The sequence below is a fragment of the Orycteropus afer genome, unplaced genomic scaffold (genome assembly GCF_000298275.1).
Source record: "Orycteropus afer afer isolate SDZICR_OR568_19922 unplaced genomic scaffold, OryAfe1.0 scaffold00509, whole genome shotgun sequence".
NCBI classification, from domain to species: Eukaryota; Metazoa; Chordata; class Mammalia; order Tubulidentata; family Orycteropodidae; genus Orycteropus; species Orycteropus afer.
The window spans coordinates 1,260,972-1,284,155 of NW_006922096.1; the positions used below are offsets into that span (position 1 = coordinate 1,260,972).

The 23,184-nt window shown below is 37.9% G+C and overlaps 1 protein-coding gene across 1 annotated transcript in view; it reads left to right on the forward strand.

The window, feature by feature from the left end:
• The window catches only part of DTHD1 (death domain containing 1), a 146,376-nt gene that overhangs the window by 110,882 nt on the left and 12,310 nt on the right, over positions 1–23,184 (forward strand). Inside the window, exon 8 of the mRNA XM_007955551.2 lies at positions 2,489–2,511. Within this exon, the coding sequence (XP_007953742.2) occupies positions 2,489–2,511 (23 nt within the window). The remainder of the gene's footprint in view (positions 1–2,488; positions 2,512–23,184) is intronic.

The following is a 23,184-nucleotide window of genomic DNA, read 5'->3' on the forward strand; positions in this document are numbered from 1 at the left end:
CATGCATATATGTGTGTGTGTATGTATGTATATATATATATGTATATGTGTGTATACATATGTGTGTATATATGTATATATGTGTGTATACATATAAATATATATATATATGCACATAACATTCATACACATATAACTATAAGGTGTGACCTTGTGTATTATGTCTGAGTCCCAAAGACAAAAATATTTCACTCATTACTTCATGCTTGTGAGGATCTCTGTGTATCTCTGTACAAAGATGGTATACTGACTTTAATGTCCATATTTTATCAATTCATATATCAATTAATTTATTCAACAAACATATATATAATGTAGCCCATGACCGGACAATGTGGTGACAATTTTTAGTTGATGCTATTTAATACTGCAATCAACTTCTACATCCACAACCTGACACTCCTGATACTCCGGACTCTTTCTAATGTTTCCTTTTTTCTAAAACATTGCTCCTTTCTAACATGGATTTCTTCATTTATTATGTTTATTATAGCAATAGCTTCAGCCAACAATTAGAATGTAAGCTCTATGAGGGCATGAATCTTTTCCTTTTTTGTTCACTACTGAGTCACAAATAGCTACAATAAAAACTAAAACCAATCACTATGCCATCTAGTTAATTTTGGCTCAGAGTGGCCTGTCTCATAGGGTTTCTGTGGAGGTAAGTTGTGTCTCAGCTTGGCTGGGCCTGGTTTGAGTGGCTGGGCAGATGAATGTAGTTACTCCACCTGATGAGACTGGTAATCAGCTCCTGGGTGGAATCTACTGTGAGCAGCAGATAGGTGCCTTAGGGATGTGGTCTGCTTCCCGTATATAAGATAAAGGATTTACAATGGTCTTCTGAGAATTTGGCACATCTGGATCCTGCATCTGGCCGAGTCTTCATCTCAGTGGCCTGCCAGGAGGTCTGCCAATCTTGGGACTGTTTCTAGACTTAAACTAGTGGCCTGCTGTGTTTGATAATCTTGGGCTGTGCCATTTACTTGCTGACCTTGGGTCAAGATTTTAGGTGGAGTGAAATGTCCTTTTTGTGCTTCTGAAATCATTCCACATTGGACCTGTGCCCTTGGTCATTTGGGTCCTCTTAGGTTCCTTTCTGTTTGGGGGCTTTCCTCTGAAGGAAAGAAGGGATTCAGGTCTGAAGCCTGTTTCGGCTGGGGCTGTCTGTGGCTGCAGTTTCCCAGGAATACCTAACCTCCATATTTAGTTAACCCATCCATTGACCCAAGTTTTGCTTAGCCTGAACTTCCCCCTTTTTTATGACACTGCACTCATGACACATGGTTTCTAGGAAATAATAATACTGCTTCAACACCTCTTGCTCACCACATTTAAATAACTTTCTCTGTCAAAGAGAGGAATGCTAGTGTGAGATGCAATTTGTCAGAATCATCTCATTTTCACTGCTTTGGTCTTTCATTGCTAAGTCCCTGCCCACCAGGGATGACTATTTTTTTGAACCGTATGAAAAAGTACAGAACAATATTGGATAAATAAATGAGAAGACTCACAGTGATTTATAATTTTTATATTCACTTACTTTAATTTCACTTATGGTTTTCAGCTTCAACACTTCACAGTATTGTATGAGGGTTCAAGAAAAGGAAACAGAGCTTACAACCCCATTACCAGTTATTAAGAAAGCAAATGAGAAAAGCACATGTTCGGAAAACACCCTATATGAGAAGTCAGAGTTATTTATTTCTTATTTTTCTTTTTGCAGAAATAGTGAATTCATGGGGAAATTTTTTTTTTTTTTTTTAATTTTCCTGGACTTAAACTCATGTTTTATACAGTAGAGTTACTTCCAATAGTGTGTGTATTTCTTCAGTCCCTCAGCCTCACCATTATAGAAGAAAGTCACTAGAATCTTAGTAGGGGAGAAATCATATCACTTTTATTTTTCAAACCTGTGAATGTTTTTGAAACCCTCCCTCTTCCCAAGGCCTGCGCTCTGGCTCTCCTTATCTCCTTCCTGACATGCTCGCCAGGCCTGCTATCTCCTCTTCCTCTAAGCCATCAGAATGACCTTCAATAGTATAGTTGTGACGATGTCACTGTCACTGAACATCTACTTTTAATTTTGTTTGCATGAAATGCTAAGGAGGGACATGAGCAAAAGTAGTGGAGTCAGAACAGTATCTTTTTTTTTTTTTTTTTTTAAGGCTTTGCTCTGTAATAATATCTTAAAAAAAAAAAAAAGAATAGAAAATGCTCTGCCCACCAATTTAATTAGAAGATTGTTCCTCTTCCTTTTGCTTCTCCCCTTCACTTTATCTTTCCCTCTATCTTTTCTCCCTCTTCTCTTCCCTCTTCTCTCTTACCTCCTGTCCATCCTTCCTTCTCCCTTCTTAGTGCTCCTCTGCTTTTTCCCTCCTTAACCTTATCTATAAATGGGGAAGTTTTTTTTTTTTTTTTTCTGCTGAGAGGACTCTGTAACTAAATCAGGAATTGAGTACTATATTATCATATGCTTTTTTTCTCTTAGGGTTCTCTAGAGAAACAAGACCAGTAAGACATGATAGATAGATAGGTAGATGATAGGTAGACAGAGAGACAGACAGATAGATAGATAGATAGATAGACAGATAGAAAGAAAAATTTTAATATAAGAAGTTGGCTTATGTGATTGTAGGCCAGGTGACATGCTGTAGATTCATTGTTTTATGTCCCAAAATCCGTAGATCAGGGGATAGAAAGAGAAGAGTGGAGGAGTTCTGGCAAGATGCCTATTTATTGTATATTCTCTTGGGAAAACTCCCTTTCTGCTCTTAATATTCTTAATTAATTGGTGAGGCACACCTACATTATCTGCTTAAGGTCAACTGATTTAATCATATGTAACTGCTTCAAGCAGCACCTAGACAAATGTTTGACCAAATGAGCTCCACAGCCTAACCAAGTTGACACATAACATAATAAGCACATATATTCTTAAATGTCTGAGAAAATTTAATAATTAAAAGAGTTAATTGTGTGCATTCTCTTAAAATTATAACACATGATAAGTGAAAAATGAAATTCCCTAATTCAAGTTATTTTCTAGTTTGTGAACTCAAAATGTTTTTTCCTTCTTTAGATATATCAGTCAACATTTCAATTAGCAGATACTTAAATGACTACAGTATATGAGACATTGTGGAAGGTCTAAATTTTCTTTTTTTTAAAAGATAGTAGTACAGGACAAAGTCCTGGCTTTCAAGGAAATTACAATCCTGATCAGGAAGTAAAGTATAAACACTTAAAAACTAATCAAACAATGCAAGAGATAAATAATAATTGAATAAAACAATACAGCAATATCACAAGGCAGGAAATGATGATAATTGGGAACTGAATAGCTGAGATGGTAAGCGGAAGGGCAGTTCAAAAAGTGAGTAATCCCTGTGAGCTGAAGTAACTAGTGATGCTTCACAAAGCAAGATGGATGTAGAAAATGTTTAGGATCTAGAGAGGAAGGTAAAAATTGATAGTGAGTTTCACACAAGATAGCTGACGAGATAAAACTTTGAAGAGGCAAGACATAGGCTGTGCCTCAAGAAGGGATGTAAATACACCGTTGTCACTTGAGTGAAAGACTTCAAAAAAATCATACAATGACAACACTGTGCACTGCTGTTAAGTCGGATCCGACTCATAGTGACCCCTCCTTGGTTTTCCTAGGCAGTATCACTACAGAAGTAGATTGCCCAAACTTTCTTCTGAGAAGTGGCTGGTGGGTTTGAACCACTAGCCTTCTGGTTAGCAGTCAAATGCCTTGGTAAATAAATTGAAGAAAGATTATGGAAGGCTTTGATTATTTTACTTAATATCAACCAAATATGCCTGAAACATATATATATGGAGTCTCCTATTAAAATTTGTTGAAAGAATATGATTGATCTCATGATACAGAAATGTACACATGGCAAGGTGGGGATTCAAACCAAACATCCTTACCTTATAAATAATAATAATAATAATAATAATAATAATAATAATAATATACCTTATCACCTGGAAATCTTAGAATGGATATGGCCAATGTTGAGGCTGGAGAAGCAGGTATCTAGTTAAATTTTAAGTAAGTCTATCTTTTATACTATGTGTGATGGCAGAACCATTGGAAAATTTTAACCAGGTAGGTGATGATCAAATTTTATGTTAACAGTATCACTGTGGAACTCTATATGGATAAGTTAGAAAGAGGTGGTCAGCAACAGCAAAACAAGGGGCTAATGAAATAGTCAACAGAAGAGATAGTAATGGCCTGATGTGAGATCATAACATGTGATGATGGAAAGAAGAGAATGGAGTTGGAAAAATATTTAGGACTTGAGATCAATAAGACTTGATGATAGAATGAATGGGTGTGGGGTTAGGAGGAAAGAGGGCATTGAGAGACAGAGAAACTGTGGAGAAGGAAGTTCCTAGGGTGGCTCTCAGGACAGTAGCGTGAGCTAATATCCTATAACACAACATAGTGTTTTGTTGACTTTACTTTGGAAGTGTTTTTTAAACTTGCATTTCATTGCTGTTTCCTCTAATATTGTCCTATCTTGTGGATGACTACAGCTTTCTCTTTAAAAGCCTATCACTAGTCTCCTTTTCTGCTTCAAGGTTGCATTCCGCAAACTATCAGAGTGGTTTTTTCCCAAAATCTGGCATGTTTATGTCACTCTTAAAACTCCAAAAACTTCTCACTTGGCACTGATGTCTGTTGACCAAAGTCCAAGTCACTTACCCCAGCATAAGGCCCTTCAAAAAATTCCCGCAACTTCTTCTCACACCTTCTTTATACTACATTTCTCCAACCTATCCTTCTTTTGCTCCAATTCCACTTAGGGTCTCACTTTTCTTATGTTTGATGGTCTTATCTGCCTCAGAGTCTTTGCTCATGAAACTCCTCTGATAGCTGCCATAGTGATTCCACACTTAGATCTAGTATAACTTCTTTAGAAAAAAACCTTATAATTTCCCAGGCAGAATTATGCACTATACTGTATCTGTCTATAACCAAAGCACATTGAATATATGCCAACAAGTACTCTATTACAAATCCACACAAAAGTGTCTCAAAACAAAGATCTGGAGATCTTCTTCAGAAAAATCAGCCATTACAAACCTATGAACTACACTTCTACTCTGACACACATGGGTAACTATGAGTCGAAATCAATTAAAATGGAAATAGGAAAAAATGGTCTATTATGACTTGTATATATGTGATAACAATGGTAATAATAAAAACTAATATTAAGTTATTCCTTCCTAATAACTTGGCAAAGCATATAAACATAGTTACTACTTACTAAAAAGTTGTGTGGTGGAAGAAACAGGCAGAGAGAGGTCCTTCCAGGGAGAAATAGCTGGCAAAACTGTGTTTAAACCCAATTTGTTGATTCCAGTGTCAGCACTACTAATCATTATATTCTACTGTCTCTTTTGTGTGTGAGTTCCTTGGGGCTAAGAGCACAGCTCACTCAATTTTATAATCCTATCTCCTACTATGCATTCAATAATGTTTTGTTAAACTATTCAATGAGCAGATAAACTCATGCTGGGGAACTGATAAAGCAATTGAAGAGGAGCCTTAATAGCTAGCTAAAGCTTTACCTGTTTTCTGCCCAGCTAACTGTTACACTTAGCAGAAGCCTTTCATGACTTAAAAGAAATGAGTAATGTGTGGGGATTTCATGCATTATGACAAGACCTGAGTGGAAGGTGTTTGTGGCTGTCCAGGCCTTTCCCAGAACTTTCATATCAGGAAAGGTTATTCAAACTTATAAGCCAAGCAAACAAACAAAAAATGAAATTAGAAAAAAATAGCCATTAGAATATTCTGGGAAGAATTATGCATAGAATTAAATAGACACAATGACAGCACTTCTGTATTAACAAAAGCTGTTGGGGTTATAATCTAAGTCAAACGATTAAGAGAGGAGGTTGAATATTATGAAAATTCTAAGTGTATCATTCTTTGATTTGTGGAGCTTCTTTTAAAATCAGTAACATCTCTCAATTGGCACAGCATAGTACACAAAAACATTGTTCTACATCCTACTTTGGTGAAACTGGGGTTTTAAAAGCTTACAAGCAGCCATCTACAATGCACCTAAGGTGCAACAATTGGTCTGTCCTTGTCTGGAGCAAAGAAGACTCAAAGAAATCAAGGACATATGGCAAGTCCAAGGGACTAATGGACTACAGGAATCTCAGCCTAAGGACTCAGAGACCAGAAGAACTAGATGGTGCCTGGCTACCAGTATCAACCACTTGGAAAGGGATCAAAATTGGAGATTTTAGATAGAGTGGGATTGAAAAGGTGGAACAAAATAAAAATATATAAAAATGAACAGAATTAACTGGTTGGTTAGAAATTGGTGAAACCTCCAAGACTATGGTCCCAGGTTACTCTTTGGGCCTGGAATTGGACTCATTCCAATGGGTTAGCTCTCAGCCAAACAACAGAAAGGCCTATGAGCTGAAAACCTACTCCAGAGAGATGAACTCCTTAGAAAAGTCAATTGCAAGAGATCTGAAGGGCAGCATTTGCATAGGGAGAAACCTAGATAGACAGGAATGCATATGTAAGAAGGACACAAGGAAGGGGTAACCACAGGGGGAGGCTGGAAGAAAGCTGTTCCATTGTGGGGATTATAATTGGTGCCATTAAAAAAAAAAAAATGTGTATGAACTGTTTTGTGTAAAATGAATCTGCTTTGTAAATTTGCACCCAAATCACAAGACATTTGAAAAATAAATCAGTAGCATTTCTGACAGTGCATTTATGGGTCAAATGCATCTGATTTTACCAGAATAACTTGGTATACTGAGCAAAGTTTTAAGTATATTAATGTTTATGGAGTGCTTGCTAAGTGCTAGGCATGTTTGAAGTGCTATATATACTTCATTGAATCCTCACTGTAATCTTATGGAATATATCACTGCTTTGCATAATTGGTAGATAAAAAAAGAAAAAAAAATCAAACTTGACTATAAGTTAGAAACTAGATTTAACTATTCCAGACTGTTTTTCACAGCTTATCTTTATATTCCATAGCTGGAGGAAGATGAGGCAATCTTCTTCCATAAAGATTTACAGCCTTGGAAACCCAATGAGGGTCACTATGAGTTGGAATCAACTCAATGGCAGTAGGTTTATATATTTCTCACATATTTCTTGAATTATCTAGACCTTGCTCATTTTATATCTGTTGCCATTCCAGACAACCCCTTCCTTCCATCTGTCCCAGCTCCTTAGAGCCTTTGTGGTTTCTTGAATTGGCCCATCTGGTTAGAAGGAGATCAAAGCTTTCCTCTTTTCTGACTGAGTGCCACAATTAGACTGAAGCCTTAAAAGAAGAATTTTCTAAGAAACAAACATAAAATTGGCTGCTAAAAAATTTGCATGGATTTAAAACAAATAAAGATCTGAGCTTAACAAAGATGCTCAAACTTCTAACCCAGGTAGATGTGGATCTGCATTGCTTACAGGATTGGTAACAGACTGATGTCATGTCCTAATCTAATTTCTAGAGTTTTCTCTAAAAGGGGTTACTCTGCGTCAGTACTTCTTGCTCTAGACTCTGTTCCTATCTTGTTTCACAGCCACCTTACTTCCCTGTAGGTTTATACTGGTTCTAGAGACCTCTCTATGTGGAGGCACTTCCTTTTATGGTGTGAGTCAAGCATTTCTGCCCAGGGCTTAAGGAAGTTCTAAATGAGTTTGCAATACTAATAATATTCACGATGTAAACAACAGGTTTTTTACTTTCTTTTTTTTCTTTTCAAATTTTTATTGTGATTTGGGTGAGAGTTTAGAGAGCAAATACATTTTTCCATACAGCAGTTTATACACATTTTGTCTCAGGACATTGACTACAATTCCTCACAATGTAACAGCTCTATTCCCACTCCCCCTCTCTCCCGGCAGTTACCTCTTCACCTTGTCCTTCTCTCCCATGCACTCCCACTCCCCTGAACTGTCTCCCTGTGCAAACACCGCCCTTCTGTACTCACATGATTGATTGCTCCAAGGAGTAAATCTACTTATGTAAATGTTCACCCCATATATCTGTCTGTTGTTTGGCTGGAAGCCACAACCCAAAACCAAACTCATTGCCGTCGAGTCGGATCTGACCCATAGCAACCCCTCCTTGGATTTCTGAGGCAGTATCACTATGGAAGTAGATTGCTCAAACTTCCTCCCAAGGAGTGGCTGGTGGGTTTGAACTGCCAGTCTTCTGGTTAGCAGTCAAATGCCTTAGGTGCTATGCCACCAGAGCTCCTGGAAACCACAGGAGTGAGTTAAATTCTAGACCTGAAGGGTAGCTAGTCTCAGGGGTCTCGCCAGGCTTTATCAGACTAGCAAACCTGGTCTCTTTTTATGATTTTGAGTTTTGTTCCACATTGTTCTCCCACTCTATTCAGGATCTCCTGTATCAATCCCCCTCTAAATAGTTGACAGTGGTAGCTGGGCACCATCTAATTTTTCTGGGCTCCTGGTCATATAGGGCAAGGATCGCATGGTCTACCAGTCCTTTGGACTAATTGTTTCCATGTTTCTTTGATTACTTCATTCTTCTTTGCTCTGGATAAGGAGAGACCCATTGTTGCATTTAGATGGCTGCTTGCAAGCTTTTAAGACCCCAATTGCTGCTCACCAAAGCAGGATGTAGAACAATGTTTTTTTGTGTGTTATGCCAATTGAGCTTGATGTCCCTGTGCCCATGGTCTTGAGCCAACTGGTAGCTGGTTGTAGCCAAGAAGCCATCAGAATCTTGCCCCTTGTCAGCTCTACTATACACATAGACATTCTTCCAGCACGTACAAATACATATGTAGAAATATCATCTGCTAACATTATTCATGAACATGGGCACACTAACCCAGCCTGTACATATGTGATCATTCAACCTGTCCATCCATCTATACATGCATAGATTAATGCTTGCCATCACTGACAATGCAGTACTGTACAAGCTTGTACCACTCTGTTTTCCTCTTCCTCAATGCCCCCATGTTGATCACTCACATTTGGTACGTTGCCCTTCCTTTCACCCAAATACTTATCTTTACCTATCTAACAAGGTTCCTTCCCTCCTCTTGGCTATAAAAATGATGCTGAAGATCATATGGTAGAATTTTGCAAGACCAATGACTTATTCATGGCAAATACCTTTTCTCAACAATATAAACGATGGCTACACACATGGACTTCACCAGATGGAGTACACAGGATTCAGATTGACTACATCTGTGGAAAGAGGCAATGGAGAAGGTCAATATCTTCAGCCAAAACAAGGCCAGGGGCTGATTGTGGAATAGACCATCAACAGCTCATATGAATGTTGAAGATGAAGCTGAAGACAATTAAAAGAAGTCCATGAGAGCCAAAATATGACCTGGAATATATCTCTCCTGAATTTTGAGATCATCTAAAGAACAGATTTCATGTACTGAACACCAATGACTGAAAACCAGAAGAATTGTGTGTTGAAATGAAGAACATCAGCCATTAAGAAAGCAAAAGACAGGAAAGGAAGAAAACACCAAAATGCGTGTCAGAAGAGACTCTGAAACTTGCCTTGAGCAAAGAGTAGCTAAAATGAGAGAAATGACAAGATAAAAGAGCTGAACAGAAAACTTCAAAGAGCAGCTCAAAAAAACAAAGTCAGTTGTAAAAATGAAATGTGCAAAGACCTGGAGTTAGAATACCAAAAGAGAAGAACATGCTAGGCATTTCTCAAGCTGAAAGTACTGAAGAGGAAATTCAAGCCTTGAGTTGCAGTATTGAAAGATTCTATGACCAAAATATTGAATGATGCAGGAAGGATCAAGAGAAGATGGAAAGAATATTCAGTCACTGTACCAAAAAAAATTGGTTGATGTTCATCCATTTCAAGAAGTGGCATATGATCAAGAACCAATGATATTTAAGGAAGGAGTCAAAGCTGCACTGAAGGAAGTAGTGAAAAACAAGTCTCCAAGAATTGATGGAATACCTAATGAGATGTCTCAACAAACAGATGACCCGTGGGAGACAATCACTCGGCTACGCCAAGAGATTTAGAAGACAGCTACCTGGCCAACTGACTGGAAGAGTTCCATATTTGTACCTATTCCAAAGAAAGGTGATTCCAGAGAATGTGGAAATTATCAAACAATATCATTATATCATATGCAAGTAAATTCATGCTGAAAATAATTTAAAAATGGTTGCAAGAGTATATTGACAGAGAACTTCCAGAAATGCAAGATGGATTCAGAAGAGGATGTGAAATAATGGATATTACTGTTGAAGTCAGCTGGATCTTGGCTGAAAGCAAAGAATACCAGCCAGAAAGATGTTTACTTGTGTTTTATTGACTATGCAAAAGCATTCTATTGTATGGATCATAACACATTATGTATAACATTGCGGAGAATGGCAATTCCAGAATACTTAATTGTGCTCATGAGGAACCTATACATAGACCAGGAGGCTGCCATTCAAACAGGACAAGGGGATACTGCATGGTTGAAAATCAGGAAAGGAGTGTGTCAGGGTTGTATCCTTTTACCACACTTATTTAATATATATGCTGAGCAAATAATCTGAGAAGATGGACTATAGGAAGAAGGGTGTGGTGTCAGGGTTGGAGGAAGACTCATTAACAACCTGTGATATGCAGACAACACAACTTTGGTTTTGAAAGAGAATATGACTTTAAGCACTTACTGATAAAGATTAAAGAATACAGTTTGCAGTATGGACTACATCTCAACATAGAGAAAACAAATATCTTCACAACTGGACTAATAAGCAGCATCATGATAAATGGAGAAAAGATTGACATTGTCAAAGATTTCATATTACTTGGTTCCACAACCTACAGCAATGGAAGCAGCGGTCAAGAAATCAGATGACATGTTGCAGTGGGCAAATCTGCTGCAAAAGACCTCTTTCAAGTGCTGAAAAGTCAAGGTGTCTCTTTGAAGACTAAGGTGCGCCTTGACCCAAGCCATGGTATTTTCAATCGCCTCCTCTGCATGTGAAAACTGCACAATGAATAAGGAAGACTGAAGGAGAGTTGATGCTTTTGAATTGTGGTGTTTGCAAAGAATACTGAAAGCATCACAGACTGCCAGAAGAACTAACAAATCTGTCCTGGAGGAAGTGCAGGCAGAATATTCCTTGGAAATGAGAATGGCCAGATCTTGTCCAACTTACCTTGGTCATGTTGTCAGAAGGGACCATTCCTTGGAGAAAGATATCATGTTTGGTAAAGTGGAGGGTCCACGAAAAGAGGGAGACCCTCAACAAGATGGATTGACACAGTGGCTGCAATGAGAGGTTCAGGTATAGCAAGGATTGTGAGCTTGCACAGGATAGGGGAGTGTTTTGTTCTGTTGTACATAGGGTCACTATGAGTAGGAGCCAACTTGACAGCACCTAACAACAACAATATCTGCTAGGGAGAAATACTGAAGTATTTAAAAGTGAAATGATACATTATATGTGATTAGATTTAATATACTCCAACAGAAAGCAGGGTATAAAGAATGGCAGGAAGTTATGAGTGAAGAGTTTATGTAGGCTCATTGTAGGTTCAATAGAGTCATCATTTCCTCTTTTTTTATGTGTAGTGGGGAAACTACACTGAAAAAGCTTTTCAAAATAAATTTATCAAGGGCCACTTCTGGTATGATGGCGGAATAGGCAGACAAGCTACACAGACCCTCTTCAAAAAAGAAAAGAGAAACCAATTGACCCAGATACAGAAGATAACCCTGGAGCCCTGAGCTTTGAAAGGAAGAATACAGAAGTGGATTAAACAACAACTAGTAGAAGAACCTAAATGCAAACAGCGAATAAGGAGACAAACAGAGCTGCGGACTGTCAGCTATCCTGAAGGCACAGATAATTTGAATATTTCCAAGTGCTGTTAGGACCTGAGAATTAGCCTACATATTGGGCCTGCTCCCCAAAGGCTGCATAGACAACAGTGCTGGTGGCTGATGGTTAAAAAGGAAGCAGCAAAGAAGGAAATAAACTGAGCTGTGGACTTTTGGCTCTCTGGAGGGACCAGCCATTTTGAATGTTTACAAGTGGTGTGGCCATTTTGGATATTTAAACAACAGCCTTTTTGCTCAGATTCCAGGGACTTAAGAATAGGCTCCACTTGCCAAAGACAGCATGCACATACTGGAGTCTGACAACTGGAAAAGTGTGATATTCCCCCTGTTACTCTTATACCTCTGCAAAAACAGCAAGGAGGCCACATGTTCTGACCTCCTCTAATCCCACAAGAGGAAGACAGAATTACCATCAATAGCCCAAGGCCTATTCCTGCGAGGCCAGACATGCTGCCTTCCTCCAGCCCTTTCTCCAACCGTTCCTCCCAAAGCACCCAGTACCTTTCTCCTGGGTTCGGTAATTTGCTGCAGTGGCCACACAGAACTCGCAGATTAAAGGGTTTATTAGGGAAGCACCAGGCTACAATTCAAATTCAGGGAAAATGCTCAGTCTCTCTCCCAGCCAAGTCTCTCACAGTCTCTCCCCCAGAAGTGCATGTCCCTCGGTGTCTTACTCAGCAACGCGTGTCTCTTGTGTCTCTTTCCCAGCAGCATGTGTCTCTTTCAGCAGCACGTCTTCCTCAACCAGCAGTCAGAGAAGTTTCTGCCTCTAGGAGACCTCCTTTTGAGCTTGGCAGAGTGGCCAAACCAACCAATCATAACAACAGAATTCTAAGCACCTGATAGTGAGCCTCACATAACATTGTGTTGTGCCACGCCCAACAGAAATAACCCAGGTGGATAACATTTACAATCAGGAGCTCCTCAGTTGCTCATTCCACCACTGAGTTTACAATGACTTATGGGTAGAAAAGCCATACTAAATAATTTACTACACTGCAACCTCACACCCTCTTGGTGAACAGAGGTGCAGCCATCCCTTACCTCCATCTACCTTTTGGGTTATAAGGAATTCCATCCCAGTCTATGTGCTCTGATGGAGCCTGGATGCCCTGTCCTGCCACCTCCCACCCCACAGATTTGTTTTTTTGCTTTTTGTTTGTTGTTTTTAAATTATTATAATTTTTTTCTTCCTTTTTATTTAAATTCTTTCTTCTTCCCCTCCCAGTTTGTGGTTTTTGGCTTCTTTTCTCTTCCTTTTTCCTGGTTCTCATTTTTATTTTTTCTTATGGTTCTTCCCAACCCTTATTTATCTTTTTGAAAATTTCCCTCATTCTTTTCTTACTCTAGCTTTTTCTGTTATTCCCCCATCCCCAGGGAATGTAGGATTCTTTCCTCTTTTTCTACTTCTATTTCTTTTTTCTGTATAAAATACTTCTTTAAATATTTCATCTCATTTATTACTTTTCTTCTTCCTTTTATTTTCCTTCCTTTCTCTTTTTGGTGATAATTTCTGTGTGTTTATGCAACGTGTTTTTTTCATCTTTTTTTTTTTTTCCTTTTTTTGATTATCATTTTTGTCTGAGTGGGAGACAGCAACCATGTCCATATGACTGAACCTTATCCGTACCTCCTGCAGCCCAACCTACTGAGTGAGGGCCACCCATTTCTTCTGTGCCAATTGCCAAATGAAACACAACAGCGAATATGAGCCTGACTCACCCCAACTACTCTTCACAAACAGCTGACAGATATCTGTGGACCCACTCTCATTCTCTGTCACACCAGCTGGGAAACAGGTGGTGAGAGCTTCCTACTAGTCAATAGAGGATCACAGTATCCTGCTGACTCAGATACAGCCAAACAAATCAAAGAAAATGAAACTCTTGTGTGAATCACTCTAACATACAATCACAAATTAAATATAAATACAATAACATCAAAAGTCTTGGAGACAACAGAGGATCACAGTCCACACAAAGAAGCAAGATAATGCAGTAGAAATAAGGGACCAGGATACAGACCCAGACACATCACTGAGGAAGAAGCAACATTGGAACTCCCTGATAAGGAATTCAAAAGAATTATATTTAGGTACCTTCAGTGGATTGAGAGATAGATCAATGAAATTAATGACAAAATTAAGGAGAACGCAGATAAAATTCTAGAAGAATTTCAGAATACAAGAAAAAAATAAAGGAAAAATTAGAAATGATACAAAATGTGCAGATAGAAATCCAGAAGATCAATACTAAATTTTCAGAAATAGATAACACATGGAACAGGTGAAGGGGTAGAATTGAATCAATGGAAGATAGAAAAGTGGGATTGAAGACAAATAGCTTAATATTTCTTTGGAAAAGGATGAATCAGAAAAAAGATCAAAACAAAATGAAGAAAACCTAAGATTCATGTGGGATACCATTAAGAGGAAGACCCTATGTGTAATCAAAATTTCAGAACAGGAAGAGACAAATAAAACCACAAAGAAAAATAGTTGAAGATTTGTTGCAAGAGAATTCCCATGATATGATGAAAGATGAGAATAAATCCATTCAAGAAGTCCAACAAATAGAGTGCAAAAGAAAATTAAAAGTACATATTGTATTAGGCTGGATTCTCTACAGAAGCAAAACCAGTATAGCTTATATATACATAAAGAGACAGATAAATTTATCTTAGGAAAATGGCTCACACACTTATAGAAGCTGGCAAGTCCCAAGTTCTTGGATCAAATGTCAAGCTGGAGGCTTTTCCTGACTCACACAGCTCCAGGAGCTGATGAACTCAAGGTTGGCAGGCAGTGTACTGGCTGTTGACTCCAACGAATGACAAATCCAAGATCTCCAGGCCGAATGGTGGATTGCTCTCTCATGGACAGTTGTAGGCAGCACCACAGGATCCCAACCCACAGCAAAGTGTCTCTTTTCCCAGGATGGCCATAAATATATTTGAAGCAGGCCACCCCCCTAGGGAAACTCCCTTTCAATGGACTGCCTGCTCAAAACATATACATCAGATCCCGTCATGGGAATAACCCACTCACAACTACTTAAACCACACAGAATTGTGGTCCAGCTAAGTTGACACACAGCTCCAACTACCACACATATTATCATCTGACTCACCAAAATCAAAAATAAAGAAAGAATCCTGAAAGCAGCACTGGAAAAATAAAAAGTTACCTACAAAGGGCAAGCAATAAGACTAAGCTGAGATTTCTCAGTGGAAACATGCAGGCGAGAAGGCAATGGGATGGCATGTATAAAACCCTGCAAGAAAAAATAAATTCCAACCAAGAATTATATACCCAGCAAAATTGTCCCTCAGATTTGATGGTGAAATTAGTACATTTCCAGACAAGCAGAAATTAAGGGAATTTGCTAAAACCAAACCAACCTTATAAGAGATGCTAAAGGGAGTCCTTTGGACAGAGAACCAACAACAGTAAAAACAACTGACCATTAACACACATGGTGACATAATCCAGGAACCAACCCAGTTACAGAAGTATCCAAAATAAAATAAGCTTAATAGATTGTAAACAGGGAACCAGAGACAGAAATTGGAAAATGAGGACAATCAAAAAGCAAAAAGAGGGGAAAAAATAGTGTAGTTACAGAACTTCTAAATGGTGAAGAATTCAAAACAATTGCAAGATAGAATGGAATGTTCTAAACTTGGCAAGAAAAGTATAAATCACAGGTTAACCTCAAAGAAAAATAATAAACCTTCACATCAAAGCAAAAAAGAGGACAAGGATAAATATTTAGCAAATACTAAAACAATAGCAGTGAAGAGAAGGATAACATGATTCATAAACTAAATGAGCTCAACACAAAAAAATTATATAGAACAAAGAAATCAATAACACCACACACTCAAAAAAAAATTAACAAAATGACAGCAACAAGGACTTCTGGTAAGATGGTGGAATAGTCAGACAAGCTACACAAATTCTTTTCAACAAAGAAATGAGAAACCAATTGACAGAGATACAGAAGATAATTCTACAGCCCTGAGCTTTGAAAGAAAGTATACTGAAGTGAATTAGGCACCAACTAGTGGAAAAACCTGAAGGAAAACAGTGAGTGTGAAGATGGATGAAGCTGCAGACTGTCAGCTACTCTGATGGCTTCAACAGCCTGAATTTCCAAGTGGTGTTGGGACCTGAGAATTGACCTAAAGATCAGCCCTGGTCACGAAGCATTGCAAGGATGATTGTACTGCTGGCCAGTAACTAGGAAGGAAACAGCAAGGTGGGAGACAGACAACATGAACTGTGGACTTTTGACTGGAGGGTGAAATCATATTGATTGTTTACAAGTGGTGGCCATTTTGGATATTTAAAGTGATAGCATCCTCATTCATATTCCAGGTACCTAAGAATAGGTTCCATTTGCCAAGGATGACAGAGACATATGGGAGGCTGACAATGGGAAAGAAGATAGGTGGTGAGTGTATAAATTCTGCCAACTAGTGAATAGAGTAGCACAGTAACCTGCTTACTTACATAACATCCAAACAAAATGAAGAAAATGAAAATCATGGGAAACTCACTCCAACATACAATCACCAATGAAATGTAAACAAAAATGTCACAATGTCTCAGAGACAACAGAGCATCACAGTACAAAATCCACAGACATACATCCAGGAGATTAATATAAAATTTTCAGAAAGAAATAACACATTGAAAAGGCAAAGGAGTAAAATTGAATCAATGGAAGACAGAATTAGTGAGATTGAAGACAAACACATCAATACTTCTTTGGAAAAGGATCAATCAGAAAAAAGATCAAAACAAAATGAAGTAAGCCTAAGATTCATGTGGGATACCATCAAAAGGAATGCTGTTGTTTTTGTTATGTGCCATTGAGTCAGACCTGACTCATAGCAACCCCTCCTTGAGTTTCCGAGGTGGTATCACTACAGAAGTAGATTGCCCAACCTTCCTTCTGAGGAGTGGCTGGTGGGTTTGAACCACCAGCCTTCTGGTTAGCAGTCAAGTGTTTTAGGCACTATGCTACCAGAGCTCCTTCAAAAGGAATAACCTACATGTAACAGAATTCTAGAAAAGGAAGAGACAAATAAAACCACAGAGAAAATTGTCAAAGATTTGTTGGAAGAGAATTTCCCTGGTATGATGAAAGATGAGTATATATCCATTCAAGAAGTCCAACGAACCCCAAACAGGTTAAACCTCAAAAGAAAATAAAAAAGACATATCATCATCAAACTCACCAAACTAAAGACAAAAAAGAATCCTGAAAACAGCACAGTAAAAAATGAAAAGTTACCTATAAGTGGTTACCAATAAGACTAAGCTTAGATTTCTCAGAAACCATACAGGTGAGAAGACAATGGGATATTATATATAAAACCCTGAAAAAAAAAATTCCAACCAAGAATTATATACCCAGCAAAATTGTCTCTCAAATATGATGGTGAAATTAGGACATTTGCCATCACTGACAAGATAAGCAGAGTTAAGGGAATTTGTTAAAACCACATCAACCTCACAAGAGATGCTCAGGGGAGTCTCTTGGACAGAGAACCAACAACAGCAAATAACAAATGACCATTAACACAGATGATGACATAATCCAGGAACCAATCTGGTTATGGAAGTATCCAAAGTAAATAAGCCTACAAGATTTTCAACAGGGAACCAGACACATCAATTGATAAATGAGGACAACTACAAACCAAAAAGAGGGAAAAATTGTGTAGTTACAAAACTTCTAAATGGTAGGGAAGTCAAAATGACTGCAAGATAGAATAGACTGTTCTAGATTTGGGAAGAAATTTATAAATCACAGGGTAACCTCAAAGAAAAATGATAAACCTTCACATTAAAGTAAAAAAGAAGACCGGCACAAATATTTAACAGATACTAAACCAACAGCAACAAGGAAGTGATGACACAATTCACAAACAAAATGAGCTCAGCAACACAATGAAAAAGCACAAAATAAAATGAAAGGAACAAATTCATACTTGTTGATAAGTATACTGAATGTCAATGGATTACATGCACCACTCAAGAGATGGCACAAATATACTATCAAGCATAACCCAAAATGCACAAACAGCAGAAGATAAACAAGATGAATGGGACCTTTAAAAATTAAATTTTTGTGTGCTTCAAAAAACTTCTTCAAAAGAGTAAAAAGAGAACCTAAAGATTGGGAAAAAGTATTTGGCAACACATTTCTGACAAGGGACTTATCTTTAAAATTTACAGAAAACTCCAACACCTCAGCAACAAAAAGATAAACAATCCACCTAAAAAATGGGCAGAACACACGAATAGATACTTCACCAAAGAGGATATTTAGGCAGCCAGCAAATACAGGAATAAATGCTCATGATCATTGGTCCTCAGAGAGATGCAAATCCATCAAAAACATAATGGAGAAATACCATCACTCCCCAACACTAATGGCAAAGTTCAATAAGAAAATAACAAATGCTGGCAAGGATGTGGAGAGATTGGGACTCTCATACACTGCTGCTCAGGCTGTAAAATGATACAACCACTGTGGAAAGTAGTATGACGATTCCTTAAAAAGCTAGAATTAGATATAATATTTGGCCTAGCAATCTCATTACTAGCTATATATCCTAAAGAAGTGAGAGCCAGGACAAAGACAGATAACTGCATATATCTGTCTTTGTAATATTATTGTAATAATCTTTTTGCTTATTACAATAGCAAAAAGATGGAAACAACCTCGGTGTCCATCAACAGAAAAATGGATAACCAAAGTATGGTACATACACACAATGGAATACTATGTAACACTAAAGAATAATGTAGAATATGCAAAACACCACATAACTTGAATGAACTTGGAGGACATTATGCTTAATGAAATGTCAATCACAGAAGGACAAATATAGTATTATTTTATTATTTAAAAAGTCAGGGAAAGTTTTGTATATGGAAGGAAACTTTCTTTGTTGGTTACCAGGGGTGGTAGGGGAGGGGAGGGAACATTGATAGGTAGAGACAAATATTGATTTGAGTGAAGGTATGGGTAATGTACCAAGTGTCAATGATAAACGTGGTGGCACTGAGGAAGAGGAAGACAGAGAGAGGTACATGGGAGGTACAGGCAACAAAGATGAACCCTTTTACATGTACAATACTGTGTTGTCAATGATGGCAAGCATTGATCTACGGGTGGATAGATGGGTGGACAGGCAAAGCTCCTCACGTGTCTAAGTCCTCAACAGACATTGATATAAGCTTTTATTTGCTTTATGATTTGGTTGGACCACACAGTTTTTATATTAACATTTATTTTTTTACATTAAATTTCTTCTTTGAGCAATACTTTACTTAAATTGTTATAATATAAAACCACTAAGAATTCTATATATGGTATATATTATAAGATTGAGAAATTTAGTTTACTCTTATGGTGCAATAAATTTATGCAAGTTAAACAAATAACAATTACATACTTAAAGAGGCCTCTGTGAAAAATAAATACAGAGTAGAGTAAGCAGTGAAAAATGGTATTAAGTACTATAAATGCTTCAGGTAAAATCTATGCTAAAGATACACAGAAAAATATTAATTATATATACTTCCTTGGTCTATTATTATTCATATCATTCTCCTGTGCACACCTTCTAATTATAGAATAAATTACTTATTTACTCAAAAATCTGCAATAAGTGTGTGGGAGTGGGTGGATCATGGGAGGTTAACTTTGTAGAGAGGGGTTATTTCTACAAAATATTATAGTAATTACTTGAGAACATTTCTTCATGCATAAGTGCCTTAAGGTAAGTGAAAAAATAATTGTGCTAGCATAGCATTTTCTTCATTGGTTGTATTACAGTGGTATTGAGCTATAATATTGTATATTAGATAACAATATTAGAGAATACTTCAAGTACCAAAATGTCTCTGACATGTTACTGTATACCCTAAAAACATTTACTGTTATTGTTGTTAGGTACTGATGAATTGGTTCTGACTTATAGCAACCCTAGATACAATAGAACAAAACCCTGCCCAGTCCTGTGCCATCCTCACAATTGTGGCTATATTTGAGCCCATTGTTTCAGACACTGTCAGTTTATCACTTTGAGGGTCTTCCTCTTTTTCACTGACCCTCTACTTTACAAGCCTGATGTCTTTTCCAGGGACAGGTTCCTCCTGATAATATGACCAGAATACTTGAGATAAAGTCTTGCCATCATCCCTTGGAAGGAGCATTTAGGCAGTACTTCTTCCAAGACAGATGTGTTAGTTATTCTGGCTTGCTGTTGTTTTTGAGTGCCATTGAGTTGCCTCTGACTCATAGTGACCTTATGCACAACAGAACAAAACACTGCCCGGTCCTGGCCCATCCTCACAATCCTTGCTATACTTGAGTCCATCATTGCAGCCACTGAGTCAATACATTTAGTTTTCTGGCACTCCATGGTATATTCAATATTCTTTGCCAACACCATAATTTAAAACTATCAATTCTTTCATTTTCCTTAATCACTGTCCAGCTATCATATGCATATGAGACAAGTGAAAACACGATGACTTGGGTCAAGCACAACTTTGTCCTCTAACGTTTGTTTTTTAACACTTTACAAAGGTCTTTTGCAGCAGATTTATCCAATGCAATATATTGTTTGGTATCCTGACTGCTTCTTCCATGAGCATTGATTGTGATCCAAGTACATTGAAATCCTTGATCATTTCAATATTTTCTCCATTTCTCATGATGTTGCTTATGGGTGTAGTTTTGATGATTTTCATTTTCTTTATGTTAAGTTATAATCCAGACTGAAGGCTGTAGTCTTTAATCTTCATGAGTAAGTGCTTCAAGTCATCTTCACTTTCAGCAACCAACAGGTTATTAATGAGGTCCTCCAGTCTTGATGTTGTGTTCTTCTTAATATAGTGAATCTTCTTGGATTATTTGTTCATTATGCAGATTGAATAAGCAAGGTGAAAAGATAACCCTAAGGCATGCTCTTCCTAATTTTAAACCATGCAGTATCCCCTTGTTCTGTTTGAATGACTACCTCTTGGTTCATGTAGAGATTCTGCATGAATATAATTAAGTGTTCTGGAGTTCCTGTTGTTCATAATGTTGTTCATAGTTTTATATGATTCACAAAGTTGGATGCCTTTTATAGTATATAAAACAGAGGTAAACAACTTTCTGTTATTCTCTGCTTTCAGCCAAGACCCATTGACATTGGCAATGATATCCCTCATTGCATGTCATCTTCTGAATCTGGCTTGAATTTCTGTCAGTGCTCTGTCAATATATTGCTGCAAATGTTTTGAATTATCTTCAGCAAAAATTTATGTGCATGTGATATTAATCATATTAATATCATTACTTTAAATACATCCCACTTGAATTTAGAGATCATCTCAAGAATAGATTTGACACATTGAATAAAATGACCAAAGACCAGATGAGTTGTGGGATGATATCAAGCACATCATTCTTGAAGAAAGCAATCCAAAACTAAAACCAAAACCAAAATGAAATCCATTGCCCTTACATCGATTCCAACTCATAGAGACCATATTGGACAGAGTAGAACTGCCTCATAGGGTTCCCAAGGCTGTAATTTTTATGGAAGCAGATTGTCACATCTATCTCTCACTGAGCAGCTGATGGGTTCTAACCACCTATGTTTCTGTCAGCAGTAAAGCATTTCATCTATTGCTCCATGAGGGCCCCTTGCTGAAGAAAGCAAAAGGTCACTAAAAAGATAGAAACAAAAGTAAAGGCCAAAATGGATTTCAGAAGAGACTCTGAAATTTGCTCTTAAACATAGAGTTGCTAAAATGAAAGAAACGATGAAGTAAAATAGCTAAACAGAAGATTTTAATGGGTAGCTCAATAAAGAAAAATATTATAATGAAATGTGTAAAGGCCTAGAGTTAGAAAAGTAAAAAGGAAGAACAGAGTCAGCTTTTCTGAAGCTGAAAGAACTGAATGAAAAATACAAACCTGAGTTGCTATATTGAAGGATTCGATGCACAAAGTACTAAATGATGCAGGAAGCAGCAAAAGAAGATGGAAGGCATACAGACAGGGGATATGGATCTATTCTAGCTGTTGGCCAAGTAGCTGTTTCCCAAATTTCTTGGCATAGATGAGTGAGCACTTCCAGTGTTGCAGCCATTTGTGGAAACATCTCAACTGGTATTCCATCTATTTCTGGAGGCTTGTTTTTCACCAATGCCTTCAGAATAGCTTAAACTTCTTCCTTCAGTACCACCAGTTCTTGATCATATAATACCTCCTAAAAAGGTTGAACATTGACCAATTCTTTTTGGTATCAGGGTTCCTCAAGTTTTCAGTTGTTGTTGTGGGATTTTGAGTTGATTCTGGCTCATAGCAACCCTCTCAGACAGAGTAGAACTGACCCAAAGTATTTCCTAGGATGTACTATTTATAGGAAACAGACCTGGTGGGCAGTGGTTAAACACTCCACTGCTAAAGGAAAGGTTGGTGGTTCACACCCACCTTCTGCTTCATGGTAGAAACTTTCATAAAGATTACAACCTTGGGAACCCTATGAATCTGAATGGAGTTGATGGCAATGAGTGTTCTTTACAGGAGCAGATCACTAGGTCTTTTCCCTCTCAGAGGAACTGTTGGGTTCCAACTGCCTATGGTTTGGTTTGTACCCTAATGCCACAACAGCTTCTTATGTTTTTAATTAGTACTTTAAAATATGTGTGAAATTGTGGGAAGGATTGATCATTAATATGACTTTCCCCTTTCCTAATTTTCATATGGAGACACACACCCAAGAGGCAGAAAGTGGGGGAAAAGGTGGGATGACAGAGCTGCAAGATCCAGGTAAGGGGAGGGAGACAGGTCACACACCCAAGAGGCAGAAAGGGGGTGGGGAAGCCAGGGATTTAGAGCCGAGGGATCCAAGTAAGGGGAAGGCAGAGAGGTTTCAAATAGCTAAGGAAGACAAACTTGTCTGTGGTTGTTGTACTGTGGTGGCTTGCATGTTGCTGTGAGGCTTGAGGCTGTGCCACCGGTGTCTCAAATGCCAGCAGGGTTGCACAAGGTGCACAGGTTTCAACACAGCTTACAGACTGAGACAGGCTAGGAAGAAGGAAGAGGCCATCCACTTCTCAAAGAATTGGCCAGGGAAAGCCTTATGAATAGCAGAGAAACACTGATACATTACTGGGCAACTTTATGAATAGTCCTGCCTGATACAGTGCAGGAAGACCAGCCCCTTAGGTCAGAAGACATTCAAAATATGAGTGGGAAAGAGCTGCATCATCACAGTAGAACT